Genomic DNA, 14,954 nt, shown 5'->3' with positions numbered 1-14,954 from the left:
AACAAACACGTACAGGCAGAAACATACTGGATGGTGAGAGTGGTCGTGGTGTCCATCATGACATTGCTGAAGGTGATGGCACCAGAGGGTCCCAGTGCTCCTTTATCATCACTGAAAGGTGGAAACAACAGAAGATGTTTTGGGGAGCCAGTGGCAAAAGGCGCTCAGACCTGGTGCAACTGAGCCTTGTGTACTCAGAGTTTGTTCACCTGAAGCTGCTGTTGCAGAATTAACTTTGCTGTTGCTCCAGAAGGCAAACCAGTTGGGCATCCATGTTACTAAATAACATCCTTTTTCCAGATTGCCAATGCTATATCCGTGGGTAGCTGGATATTGGTATTGGTATTGGTATTGGTATTGGTCTGTGTGTGTGTGTGTGTGTGTGTGTGTGTGTGTGAATTCCGTAAGAAATGAAGAAATGGAGGAAGCTGCCAGGCAGGAGAGTAAACCAAACTAACAGGTGAGTGGAACACAAGAGAGAGATTGCAGTCAAAACAACAGATCAGGACAAGAACAAGATCAAGCAACACAGATTACAATGAGGTGCTACGTGGAGCCTTCGCCACAACAATGATGACAAGGCCCAGACAGTGGAGAGAGAAATCCAAAATGTGACCAAAGAAAGTAACCAGGTGACCAACAAAGTAACTATAAAGCAATTCCAGTACAGCGTAGATAGAACCAACAATACCAAGCACAAGCACTGAACTGATGAGCTGTAATTGTGCAGCTGCCTAAATACCAGCGGCATGGAGTGCTACCAGCTGCTTTATTCATGTGGCGAGACAGTGGTGCTCTCACCATGTGAGCACAGCACTGTGTGGTTGTGGTGCCCATAATGACTAAATCTATCTCCTCTGACGGGCATTCAAACTCTGCAGTGCCCGATACCAGACGTAGGAAATATTTTTAATCAACATAAACCAGGGACCTCGCCACTGGTGGAGAGGCTTGCGTGTCTCAACAATACAGATAGCTGTACCATAGGTGCAACCACAATGGAGGGGTATCTGTTGAGAGGCTAGACAAACATGTGGTTCCAGAAGAGAGGCAGCAGGCTTTTCAGTAATTGCAGGGGCAAACAGTCTGGATGACTGACTGATCTGGCCTTATAACATCAAACAAACCAGCATTGCTGTGCTGGTACTGCAAACAGCTGAAAGCACGGGAAATCTACAGTCATAATTTTTCCCTGAGGGCATGTAGCTCTACTGTATGGTTAAATGATTATGGCATCATTTTGGGTAAAATATTCTGGAGATAAAATGCTCCCTCATTCAGATCTATGGGCAGGGAATACCCAGGAGGACGTTGTTATCAGGAGAACCAAAACCAACATTCTACAGATCAGAACGTGAAATGTTAGATCCCTTAATCAAGCAGGTAGATTAGGAAATTTAACAGGGAAATGGATGGTTTAAAGCCAGATATAGTGGCAGTTAGTGAATTTCAGTGACAGGAGGAACAGGGCTTCTGGTCAGGTGAATACAGGGTTATATATACAAAATCAAATAGGGGTAATGCAGGAATAGGTTTCATAATGAACAAAAAAAGGGACTGTGGATAAGCTATTATGAACAACATACTGAACGCATTATTATAGCCAAAATAGACATGAAGGCCACACCCACCCCAGAAGTACAAGTTTATATGCCAACTAGATCCACGGATGAAGAAGACATTGAAGAAATAGATGCTGAAATAAAACAAATTATTCAGATAGTTAAAGGAGATGAATGTTTAATAGTCATGAGGGACTGGAATTCATTAGTAGGAAAAGGAAGAGGAGGAAAAATAGTAGGTGAATACAGACTGGAGGAAAGGAATAAAACAGGAAGCCGCCTGGTAGAATTTTGCACAGATCATAACTTAATTATAGCTAACACTTTGTTTAAGAATCATGAAAGATGGTTGTACACATGGAATAGACCTAGAGACAACAGAAGGTTTCAGACTGATTATACACACACAAAAAAAAGTTTTGCATCACCCCAGTTCCCAGAACTCCTGAAGATAGATGTTGACTGTGGATACTGTACCACAGAGACAGTCCCCTTGACTGTTCAGAGATGTCACTAAACCCGCCCAAACATGTGAACAACCATTCATGAGCAGTGCCTACTAGACGGAGGGGGTCCAACAGCTGATCAGTTCCAGTCATGTGGAACATGGCTCGTGTTGTCTGTAGTTCAACCATGCCTAGACGGTCAATACATCTACATCTACATCTACATCCATACTCCGCAAGCCATCTGACGGTGTGTGGTGGAGGGTACCTTGAGTACCTCTATCGGTTCTCCCTTCGATTCCAGTCTCGTATTGTTCGTGGAAAGAAGGATTGTCGGTATGCCTCTGTGTGGGCTCTAATCTCTTTGATTTTATCCTCATGGTCTCTTCGCGAGATATACGTAGGAGGGAGCAATATACTGCTTGACACTTCGGTGAAGGTATGTTCTCGAAACTTTGACAAAAGCCCGTACCGAGCTACTGAGCGTCTCTCCTGCAGAGTCTTCCACTGGAGTTTATCTATCATCTCCATAACGCTTTCGCGATTACTAAATGATCCTGTAACGAAGCGCGCTGCTCTCCGTTGGATCTTCTCTATCTCTTCTATCAACCCTATCTGGTACGGATCCCACACTGCTGAGCAGTATTCAAGCAGTGGGCGAACAAGCGTACTGTAACCTACTTCCTTTGTTTTCAGATTGCATTTCCTTAGGATTCTTCCAATGAATCTCAGTCTGGCATCTGCTTTACCGACGATCAACATTATATGATCATTCCATTTTAAATCACTCCTAATGCGTACTCTCAGATAATTTATGGTATTAACTGCTTCCAGTTGCTGACCTGCTATTTTGTAGCTAAATGATAAAGGATCTATCTTTCTGTGCATTCACAGCACATTACACTTGTCTACATTGAGATTCAATTGCCTTTCCCTGCACCATGCGTCAATTCGCTGCAGATCCTCCTGCATTTCAGTACAATTTTCCATTGTTACAACCTCTCGATACACCACACCATCATCTGCAAAAAGCCTCAGCGAACTTCCGATGTCATCCACAAGGTTTGATTGCATCCGCATTGTTACTTTGTGTCAGGAAGGGCTCTCAACAAGGGAAGTGTCCAGGTGTCTCAGAGTAAACCAAAGCGATGTTGTTCGAACATGGAGGAGAGACAGAGAGACAGGAACTGTCGATGACATGCATCACTCAGGCCGCCCAAGGGCTACTGCTGCAGTGGATGACCGCTACCTACTGATTATGGCTTGGAGGAACCCTGACAGCAATGCCACCACGTTGAGTAACGCTTTCTGTGCAGCCACAGGATGTCATGTTATGACTGAAACTGTGCGCAATAGGCTGCATGATGCGCTACTTCACTCCCGACGTACATGGCAAGGTCCATCTTTGCAACCATGACATCATGCAGAGTGGTACAGATGGGCCCAGCAATATGCCAAATGGACCGCTCAGGATTGGCATCACATTCTCTTCACCGATGAGTGTTGCATATGCCTTCAACCAGACAATTTTCAGAGACGTGTTTGGAGGCAACCTTGTCAGGCTGAATGCCTTAGACACACGGTCCAGCGAGTGCAGCAAGGTGGAGGTTCCCTGCTGTTTCGGCCTGGCATTATATGGAGCTGATGTACAATGCTGGTGGTCATGGAAGGCACCGAAATGGTTGTACGATACTTGAATGCTATCCTACGACCGATAGTGCAACCCTATCGAACAAGCCTGGGATAGACTGAAAAGGGCTGCTTATGGACGATGTGACCCACCAACCACTCTGAGGGATCTACACCGAATCATCAATGAGGAGTGGGACAATCTGGGCCAACAGTGCCTTGATGAGCTCGGGGATAGTATGCCACAATGAATACATGCATGCATCAATGTAAGAGGACATGCTACAGGGTATCAGAGGTACCGGTGTGTACAGCAATACGGACCATCACCACTGAAGGTCTTGCTGTATGGTGGTACAACATGCAATGTGTGGTTTTCATGAGCAATAAAAGGGGTAGAAATGATCCTTATGTTGATCTTTATTCCAATTTTCTGCACAGGTTCCAGAACTCTTAGAACCCAGGTGATGCAAAACTTTTTTTATTTGTGTATAATGGGAAGACAGAGATTTGTGGAACAGATTTTAAATTGTAAGACATTTCTGTGGGTAGATGTGGACTCTGATCACAATTATTGGTTATTAACTGAAGATTAAAATTGAAGAAACTGCAAAAAAGTAGGAATTTACGGAGACAGGACCTGAATAAACTGAAAGAACCAGAGGTTGTAGAGTGTTTCAGAGGGAACATCAGGGAATGATTGACAAGAACAGGGGAAAGGAATACAGTAGAAGAAGAATGGGTAGCTCTGAGAGATGAAATAGTGAAATCTGCAGAGGATCAAGTAATTAAAAAGATGATGGCTAGAAGAGATCCCTGGGTAACACAAGGGATACTGAATTTAATTAATCAAAGGAGAAAATATAAAAATGCAGAAAATAAAGCAGGCAAAAAGGAATCCAAACGTCCAAAAAATGAGATTGATAGGAAGTTCAAAATGGCTAAGCAGGAATGGCTAGAGGAAAACTGTAAGGATTTAGAAGCAGACATCACTAGGGAAAAGATAGATGCTACCTACAGGAAAATTAAAGAGACCTTTGGAGAAAAGAGAGCCTACTGTACAAATATCAATAGCTCAGTTGGAAAACCAGTCCTAAGCAAAGAAAGGAAAGCAGAAAGGTGGAAGGAGTATATAGAGGGTCTATACAAGGGAGATGTACATGAGGGAAATATTAAATACATAGATGAAGATGAGATGGGAGATATGATACTTCGTGAAGAATTTGACATAGCACTGAAAGACCCAAGTCAAAACAAGACCCTGGAAGTAGACAACATTCCATTCGAACTATTGATAGCCTTGCGAGAGCCAGCCATGACAAAAGTCTTCCATCTGGTGAGAAAGATGTACGAGACACACTAAATACCATCAGACTTCAAGAAGAATACAATAATTCCAATTCCAAAGGAAGCAAGTGCTGACAGGTGTGAAGATTACCAACCTATCAGTTTAGTAAGTCACGGTTGCAAAACACTAACACGAATTCTTTACAGAAGAAGAATGGAAAAACTGGTGGAAGCCAACATCGGGAAAGATCAGTTTGGATTATGGAGAAATGCAAGAACACAAGAGGCAATACGGAGCCTACAAATTTTCATAGAAGATAGGTTAAAGAAAGGAAGATCTATGTTTATAGCAGTTGTAAACTCAAAGAAAATATTTTGACGATGTTACTGGAATACTCTGTTTCAAGTTCTAAAGGTGGCAAGGATAAAATACTGGGAGTGAAAGGCTATTTATAATTTGTAAAGAATCCAGACAGCAGTTATACGAGTTGAGGGGCATGAAACAGATGCAGTGGTTAAGAAGTAAGTGAGACAGGGTTGTAGATTATCCTCAATGTTATTCAATCTGTATACTAAGCAAGCAGCAAAAGAAATAAAAGGAAAATTTGGAGTGGGAATTAAAGTCCAGGGAAAAGAAATAAAGGTTTTGAGATTTGCTAATGACATTGTAATTCTGTCAGAGGCAGCAATGGACTTGGGAGAGCAGTTGAATGGAATGGACATAGTGGATATAACAAGAACATCAACAAAAGCAAAATGACGATAATGAAATGAAATCAAATTAAATCAGGTCATGCTGAGGGAATTAGATTAGGAAACAAGATACTGGGGGAAGAGCCACAGAGCGAGAACAAGAAATGAATACAGTACGCAGATTTAGAAGCATGTAGGTTGCAGCAGTTACTCTGAGATGAAGAGGCTTGCACAGTATAGAGTAGCATGGAGATCTGTATCAAACCAGTCTTCAGTCTGAAGTCCACAATAACAGACATATTCTTGCTGATACTCCAAACTAATGACTCAAAATATCAAACCAACAGGTACTTGTTACGCTGTTTAATTTCAGCTATACTTTCAACAGCAAATGCTCGAATTGTTCCTTCTGCAATAGCAAAACTTACTTATTTCTTTGTTTTTGCTCAGTTGAACAAATCTTCCATTTTCAAAGAAGTCAGCATTCAATGGTTGTTAAATATCAAACAGAAAAAAAGAATATATGCCCATACATAAATGGAGCTATAAATAGATAAGTTTCTTTGTTTTTTAATATAATGCAATATGAAGGCAATCTCCTCAGCAACTGATTGCTCATTCCGTGTAACTAAATCACTGGTCACTGAAACAAGAATATCATAACATTCTCACATGTATACTGAATTTTATTACTTCTAATGCACAACTTTTGTATCTATTTCTTTTAAGGGTTCCATTTATCAAATTTTTAATTAAAGTTCATGAACAACTAAAATATCTGTTTCAGAATGTGTGCTTTCACAACATATTGCTGCTACAGACTTCTGTTTCCAAGTCTATTACTAAATGACAGTTCAAAAATGGCTCTGAGCACTATGGGACTTAACATCTGAGGTCATCAGTCCCCTAGAACTTAGAACTACTTAAACCTAACAAACCGAAGGACATCACACACATCTATGGCTGAGGCAGGATTCGAACCTGTGACCGTAGCAGCAGTGCGGTTCTGGACTGAAGTGCCTAGAACCACTGGGCCACAACGGCCGGCTTACTAAATGACGTAACACATCACACAACTCTATGGCAGCATAATGGCAGCTGATGGGTGTTAAGACTGTACAGTTAGTTCTCCAATAAAATATTTCTCTCAGAACAGAAATCTTACAAATATTAATGTTAATTTAATTTTTGTCACTTATTTACAATTTTCATATACACTGTCCTCCTGCAATCATCTTCGTGCATCTCTCCTATGGATTCAGCTAGTTGGTACATATTTAGTACGAGAGATGTTACAAATGAGAATGTTTAGGATTAGAACTTCAGAACTTACAGTTTAGCAAACATGATCAAAGACAAAGGAACAAGGAGCCCAAAGCAAAATAGAGTGCTAAGGCTGACTATACAATGTTACAATTTACATTAGCTTTTACACACACAATACTTACTCTATTTTAGGGTTTAGATAAATACTCAAAAGAGTATAAAAAATATCATTTCGATACTTTTGCTCCTTTCCTTGTGCATTATTCTCACAATACAGTTCTGCAGCTTTAAAATCCTTTAATTGGTTCACCAAAATATCAAGAGCTTTCTCGTGCTCTTCAATCTGTAACACAAAAAAGAGGAAGAAAGGCTTTAAAAAAAAGGTTAAATGTGTGAATTTGTTTTACAATTACTGGCATATTACTACGTTCCACAAGAAATGTCAATTTCATGAAGACATTAAGTGTTCTCAAATGCCAGTAGATGCGGATGAGGAGCTGTAATGAGGCATACATGTACTACTACATGCGAGCAAGTAAAGACTCAATTCTTTTGCACATCACAATTATACTCATACTCAGAATCAAATGAAGAATGGCTACTATTTATTTGCAAATTTAAACCATGCCCAAACGTCTATAGGTACTCACAGAAGAAGAAGAAGAAGAAGAAAAAACCGCATCAGTCCTTTAGATGTAAATGAGTGCACTATGGAGTGATGGCTCCAAACATTTTGACATGGTAACACAATAACTGAATAGTAACAATTTTCCCACAAGACATAAGCCCTAACAATGACAAACTGCTGGCACTGAAGGAATATGACACTTCTCAAACTCAAGTGACCCAGAAGTGATCATAGGTGAACATTATTCCACACTTTCCTTGTATTTCCATTAATAAATGAAAGTCAAACAGCTGAACAGAACAGTTCTCCATAAACTCAGTGAACAGCACATGAAATCGCCTAGAACCTCATCTTATGGTATTCTTTCAAAATAGAAATGTTTCACTTAAAGTGATATTTTTAATTAACCATTGCAAAAATCTTGTGAAAGAATTAATATCACACATTTTTGGGAATGGGGAGGTTCAATCACAAAGTAATTGTTTTGGTAGTCTCTATTTATTTACTCTGTTACTCTCACTCTTTTGCTCATCCCTCCTCTCTCTCCTACCTCCACTTCATCTTTGCCTTCCCTCATCTTCACAAGTGGTACCCACCAAAGATGAGGCCCGAACAACCCAATCCCCACCAATATATCCCCCTTTTCACACTGAGGAAGGAATTGAACAGTTCCAAAAATTAGGATAGTTGTTTCTGCTTTTATGTGTGTCTGCTGGCAGTACATACAGTAGTGTGCCAGTTTTCACAACTGGCCATAATTAGTAACATCACTAACAACATCCATCGTACTTTGTTTGTGCAGTGGGTTTAGTTTAGCTTCTTTATTACATGATTCCATGTGTAAATGAACAGGTACTAGCTTTAGTTTGTGATCAGTTGTGATTTTTAATTTCTTTATTGGTTTGTGTATTTTCAGTGAGCCCAGTTAGGCTACTTCTCATTTCCTAGGATTTCTGTAGCAGGGGCGTTTTGGATAGTTTGTTTTCCACAGCTTGTCTTATTCCCTTATTTGTATGCTTACAACAACTAGTCACATGTTATGATCTCAGTAAAATGGCATGGTGAAAATTTCTGGGACTGGAAACTGAACAATGTGCTTTTTGGGCCAAAAAGCACGTTTTTGGCATAAGTGCACACACTCAATTTTTTCCCATCAAGTAGACTCCAGCCCTGAAGTATGGATGTCAAGACCTTTTTAAACAACTAAAACTGTTTTCCAGCTAGTCAACTAAAACTGTTTTCCAGCTACAAATTTTATTGGCTATGGTAGTAGATGGAGATTAGATGCAAGACTTGTTTTCTTTCACAAACAGAGCCGTGTTGTATGTATGCTTTTATGCAGTTTATCTTTTTAAGTTTTACACTAACAAGAGCCTGTTTTGCATCTTGGACAACACTGTTCACAAACTTTCCAGCAGATGAAATAAAATCACCTTTTTGGTAAAGGGCCATAAGTTTCCATCCTCTGCTTTGATTAGCGATTAGTTTGAGGTACAGACCAAATCTTGTACATAATGAAATACTGGTGCGAAACTATGTTTAAGGCTTTTCAAAATGGTCCCAATAATTCCTGAGAAATCTTTGTTTGCATATCATTTTGACTACTGTTCAACAATAGTTGCATCAGTTTAGCATGAAGCTTCCTCATAGTTAACTCTTATTTAAAAGTTTTTTTCTGCTGTGCCTGTAGCATCAGCTATTTCATAAACCGTGAGTGGCTGTTTGGCCAATACCAAGTCGTGGACTTTATTTGCATTTTCATCTGTGGTTGCAGTTTTATGAGATCTTCCACTTTCAAATTCAGCAACCCATTTGTCAACTGTTAAAAATAAATAAACAAATTTCTATCAGATCTTTATCAGTTTTAGGTGACTTTACGTTGGCAGTCAATGAAATCAAGCAAAGAATTTTATGGTAGCATGTATTTCCAGGATGTCCATTTGAATGAAACACACACAATGTGACTAAATAAACAAAAACACTCCATAGGTAAAGTTGGAACTTACACACACATTATTACACATGTACCAACATAAGAAAATTTCACTGATATCAAAATCATCACTGTGTCAGGCTGTGGACTTTTTACCTTTCGAGTACAGCAGATCAGCCAGTTTGAGCTCCTTTTAACTGCCATATGTATTAATGTAGTGATTTAGATGTAGAATTGCAGACTGACAGTTTTGTAAACTCTTATATCAGGTTAAACAGTTTTTGTTCTTTTAAATCTTCCAAATGCTTAATTATTTCTGTTTTAGAATTTCATTTACCTAGGGACTGCACTTCTTGTGCGCAGGTGCAGAGGGAATCTGTGAATAGCTAGAAGCTTGACTTGGCCCACTTCACGAGTTCGATACTTAGCATGGGATCTACAAGATGTATTTGCTGCAGATAGTCAGCACTGACATTTGAAGCTGCAAGTGACTTTTCAGGTAAAGACAGCCTGCGATCACAGTGCTTAGTGAGGAAGGCCATTCATATTGAACAGTATGATCAAGTGTGAATTTCATGATGAAAATGTTTGAAGTTTACAATGTTGAAGAAAAGTGGACATTAAAATGCTCGACTGATGACAGAAAGTAATTTTGTTGTTGATTTACTAAATTGAACTACATTCTTGGAAAGATGTGACGTGATGCCACATATGGAGAAGCCACTTTTTTAAATTATTTGTTGTTGTGCTGAGTGTAACCGTTTTCATGCTTTTTTTGAATTGTTGCAATAAAGTATGTGCTGCCCCAGTGACTTCATTACTATTTTGCAATAGTCATATGCCATAGCCTACTTCTGAAGTAACACATATCAAGGTCCTGTAGCATTCGGATTGGAGGGATGTACAATATCTATTGAGGAATGCCAGTTGAGTGGTCACTCACTGACACAGTAGCAGACTGTGAATCATGTTTAGAATTTACATTTGAGCCAATACGACATGCCCTGTAGGCTACAATCTAGGTTACCACTCAACAAATACCACTACAGATCCAGTGGCAAAATTGGGTAAGAAGTTGCAATGTTTTACATGGTGTCCTTTGTGTGGAAACTTCTGATTACAAGTACTGCCAGAGGTGCATGTAAAAGAACTGTGTTACTTGACAGAGAGAAGGGGAGAGGGAGGGGGAGGGGGAGGGGGAGGGGGAGGGGGAGGGGGAGGGGGAGGGGGAGGGGGAGGGGGAGGGGGAGGGGGGGGGAGAGAGAGAGAGAGAGAGAGAGAGAGAGAGAGAGAGAGAGACATGCAGCAGTAGAAAAGTAAAGAAAAAACTGGAAATAATAAGTTTTCTTCTGAGGGTTCTTGTTAATTTGTCAAATTGTGTGTGTGTGGGGAGGAGGGGGGGGGGGGGCAGTTAGTGACACGTGGACTCACAGCTATATGTATACTGTAATAGCATTATTAATTTAATGTACTGAAGCCACAGGGGTTGTGACAATGTTTATTAACCATTTAACATCACTAGTCCAGATATTTGTCACCCACTTAAAAGAGCATACTGATATAGAACAGACTCCAGATGGTCATGTGACCCTCCATTGCCCTTCACTGATGTAAGATGTGGCAGTGAAGTAGTGTGTTTGTGGCAGCTGCTTGTAAGGAATCAGTCCAGTAAGGTGTGGAGACATGACAAGGGCAGAAAGGAGCTATCGTCTTTGGATTTGCCAATGACCACATAGTGAATGAAATCATCTAATCTGTCGGTGAATCGATGCAGACTGTCCAATGTATCTACATGGATGGTGTACCATTCTCAGCCAGGTAACACGGTGTAAGAACAGTGGTTGTAAGAAGACCTTACCCAACAGGGTACAGACGAGTGTCGTGCATTGTCAATTACAATCAGTTTCAAACCCAACAAACATAGGCCAACAAATATAGGTCCTGCTCAAACAGTTCCCAAGTGAACATTGCAAATGGAACTGCATGCAATGGATGCTTGCACTTTGCAAACAGCCACTGCTCACAGCAGCACATAGAGTTGCATGTATTTTATGGACCAAGCAATGCAGAAACTGGACAGTAGCTGATAGGAAGCATTTTGACTATTTTTGTTGTATCCTCGTGCATAAATCCCGAATATGCCAAATTTTTTTATCTACCACTGGATGAGGATATCAATATGGTCAGCATAAGATATGTTATTGGGAGGTAGAGCCTAACATAGGTCATATACAGAACTAGAGGCAGCTGCAGATGCCAACTGCACTTAACAACCCTGTGACATCACAATGCTGATAAAGTCCACCACACTGTACAGCACAAGAGATCACTCTACTCTATGATGCTGTGCAGAAGATGCCATACTAGCTACATGATGACAACTTTGCTGTGGACTTTCATTCTGTAAATATAAGCAATTGTTTGAACTGATCCAGATGGTGAAAACAAATTTGTAGCTCATCCATCACTCAAATTGTTGGCTCAGCTGCAGTTTTGCAGAGCTCATTCGATTCCGTTCATCCTGCATGAACAGATAAAGGCAAAACTAGACATGTTACAAGGAGTAGGGGTTATTAAACCCATTACATATAGTCAATGGGCAAACCTACAGGGTTTGTGTGTATTTGTGTCAATTTTAAGGCTACTATCAATGTTCAGACAATACTGACTTCTATGCTATTCGAAAGCCAAATAAGTTACTGGCAAAACTTTTGGAAAATACATTTATTGGATGCATATTTCCAGTTACCATTAGATGTTAAGTTCCAGAACCTCTTAGTGGCAATTATAGTGTATGAACTATACAGGTACAATAGATCACCTTTAGGTGTCACAAGTGCACCCGCCTTATTTCAGAGATACTTGCAATAACTCGTCCAGAGAATTCCTCAAGGTATAAATTACCTGGATGACATTAGCGTCCCAAGGGCCATAAGAGAGCAACATCTTCAAAATCTACAAGTATTTTTGGTAGACTCCAGTCAAACAAGTGAAACTGTCATCTGGATAAATGTAGTTTTTCCTTAAATGCTGTCATGAATTTAGGGCACATATCAAGTAAAGTTAAGGTAAAACCAAGAGTTAAGCATGTTGAAGAAATAAATAATCCACCTGCTGTCAAAAATCTGAAAGAATTACAATTATTCCTATGGGAAGTATCATGTGATGGCAAATTCATACACCATATGGTTCAAGTAGCTCACCCATTAATCCAGTTATGCAAAAAGGGTGTTAGTTTTAAATGGTCTCCAACACAACTTTTCAACAATTAAAAAGGTACTTACAATCTGCTCACTGCTTTACAAACTAGCCGATGCTAGTAATTGACACATCGCAATATGGAACCACTGCAGTACTATCCCACAAAAATACTGACAGCATGTGGCAACCAATTATGGCACCAAATTTCATTTTATCATGGACTATATGCCACTGATTTCCTTATTCATCCCCCCACTCAAAGATCCCAGAAAAGACAACACAGTGACTATCGAAGTGGGCACTGTTCTTAGCCAGTACCATTATATGCTCACCTCTAAGCATACTAACATGGATGCATTGTCCCAACTAACTATGGTGTCAACCAAAGAGTTTAATACATAGGAGGCACTACGTTTTCAACTTGACAACCATATGCAGCAAACATTAAATGATTTCCCCATCTTCCCACAGAAAGAGAGTGGGATATGCTTCTTCACAGGGTACCATTGCCAGTTCAACATTGGTGGTTAAGACAGTTATCAAAAGGAGCAGACCCACATTTCACACCTACTTCTCCCTCCGAGACCACCTTAGTGCCAAGGATGGTTTTTTGTTGGCCATAGAGACTACAGAATGTCTTGTCATCATTCTTCTCATTCTCCAACCAAGAATTCTAAAGTTGCTTCCATCAGTTACACTGGGGCATGAGCTGCATCAAATCATTAGTGCAACTGGCCAGGCATGGTAAGGAAATCTAAATAATGGTCTGCACTTGTCACGCCTGTGCCCAAAATCAGCCAGGCACTGCTGAACACTTATCCCAGAACACCCACAGGTTATTCTGGACTGTTCAAAGGTGCAATGTGGCTGTTGGTGGCACTCTCTCCCATTTCCCAAATATGGCCAGATATTCTCAATGTAAACCCTTCATCTGGGATCAAAAATTACTGCCAGAGGAACATATTATTCAACATGACACTTGCTCCTTTGCAACCAGCATCAAATTGGCCAGTCAGGGTATTTAAAACTTAGATAAGAAAGGCAACACAAACTTAGTTCCTACGAAATCTAAATAAGTTTCCTCATGAGGTGGTGGTCAGCCCTCATCAATGGTCATAGTCCAGCAGAACTGCAACACAGGCTTTAAAATGGTTTAGCTCTTACCTGTCGGACAGGAAACAAAGAGTCATTTTAACTTCAAATGGAACCAATTATTCCTCAGACTGGAAAACAGTTCCCCAAGGAGTCCCACAAGGTTTGATATTGGGTCCCTACCTGTTTCTTTTTTATGTAAATGATCTACCACTTTCTATTGATGTTCATTCAGTGTTATTTGCTGATGATACATCAATTCTAATTGAAAATGGGGTATCTGAAAGTATTCCAGAAAAAGCCAAAAATACTTTAGAAAAACTCGAATCTTGGCTCCATCAAAACAGACTAAAACTAAATGTAACTAAAACCAAAATGACGCAATTTGAAGATAAATTGGTAGAAAGGACTGAAATAAAGATAACTTGCAACAATAAGGATATCACAGAAGCAAATCACATGAAGTTCTTAGGCCTAAATCTTGATAAAAATTTAAATTGGAAGGTACACATAGATTACTTAGCAAATAAACTGAACTTTGTCAGGTGCCACAAACATGGATACCAAAAAGATAGTTTATCACTGCTACTTTGAGTCAGTTATTCATTATGGCATAATCTTCTCGTGAAATTCAGAAAATGTCATTAGGCTGCTAGTATTACAAAAGAAGATAATTAGAAACATGTATGTTGCTAAAAAATGGGAATCCTGTCGACCATTGTTAAGAAATTTAAAAATACTATCTATCCCCTCACTCTACATATATGAGGTGGTGGTGTTCTTATATAAAAATCAACATAAACTAGACGCTTTCTGTTTTGACCACAACTACAGCACTTGCCACAGAGATAATTTCAAACTTCCAACACATCGTTTAAAACTTTATGCCCAAATGCCAGAGTATTTGGGGTTAAAAATTTTCAATAAAATAAAAGGCAGTAATATATTTAAGATGGAGCTTGGTTCATTGAAAAGATTGCTCTTTACTCTTCGGATGGAAAAGTCTTGTTATTCCATCAAAGAATTCATTGCGGACAGCTTCACAGTCTGACCACAGGGATTGTATGACACGTATTAGTTTATGTACTTGTGTAGCTGTAACTTAGAAATGTAAACTTCTGTATTGCTCTTAAAAAAGAGGAAAAAGTCTTTTTTTATGTACTTGTGTAGCTTTAACTTAGAAATGTAAACTTCTGTATTGCTCTTAAAAAAGAGGA

At 39.7% G+C, this 14,954-nt stretch overlaps 1 protein-coding gene across 6 annotated transcripts in view; it reads right to left on the bottom strand.

The window, feature by feature from the left end:
• Positions 1–14,954, bottom strand: part of LOC124556464 (transforming growth factor-beta receptor-associated protein 1-like) — a 220,608-nt gene that overhangs the window by 66,651 nt on the left and 139,003 nt on the right. For all 6 annotated transcript variants that reach the window (XR_006968611.1, XR_006968609.1, XR_006968610.1 and 3 more), the window contains exon 12: positions 7,066–7,226. Coding sequence is in view for 2 of the 6 variants with exons in the window: in XM_047130415.1 (XP_046986371.1) it covers positions 7,066–7,226 (161 nt within the window). In the remaining 4 variants the exon portion in view is untranslated. The remainder of the gene's footprint in view (positions 1–7,065; positions 7,227–14,954) is intronic.

Source organism: Schistocerca americana, chromosome X (assembly GCF_021461395.2).
Source record: "Schistocerca americana isolate TAMUIC-IGC-003095 chromosome X, iqSchAmer2.1, whole genome shotgun sequence".
In the NCBI taxonomy this organism is placed as follows: domain Eukaryota; kingdom Metazoa; phylum Arthropoda; class Insecta; order Orthoptera; family Acrididae; genus Schistocerca; species Schistocerca americana.
Note: the sequence above shows the minus strand (reverse complement) of the source record. Positions and strands in the feature narration are given on the sequence as shown.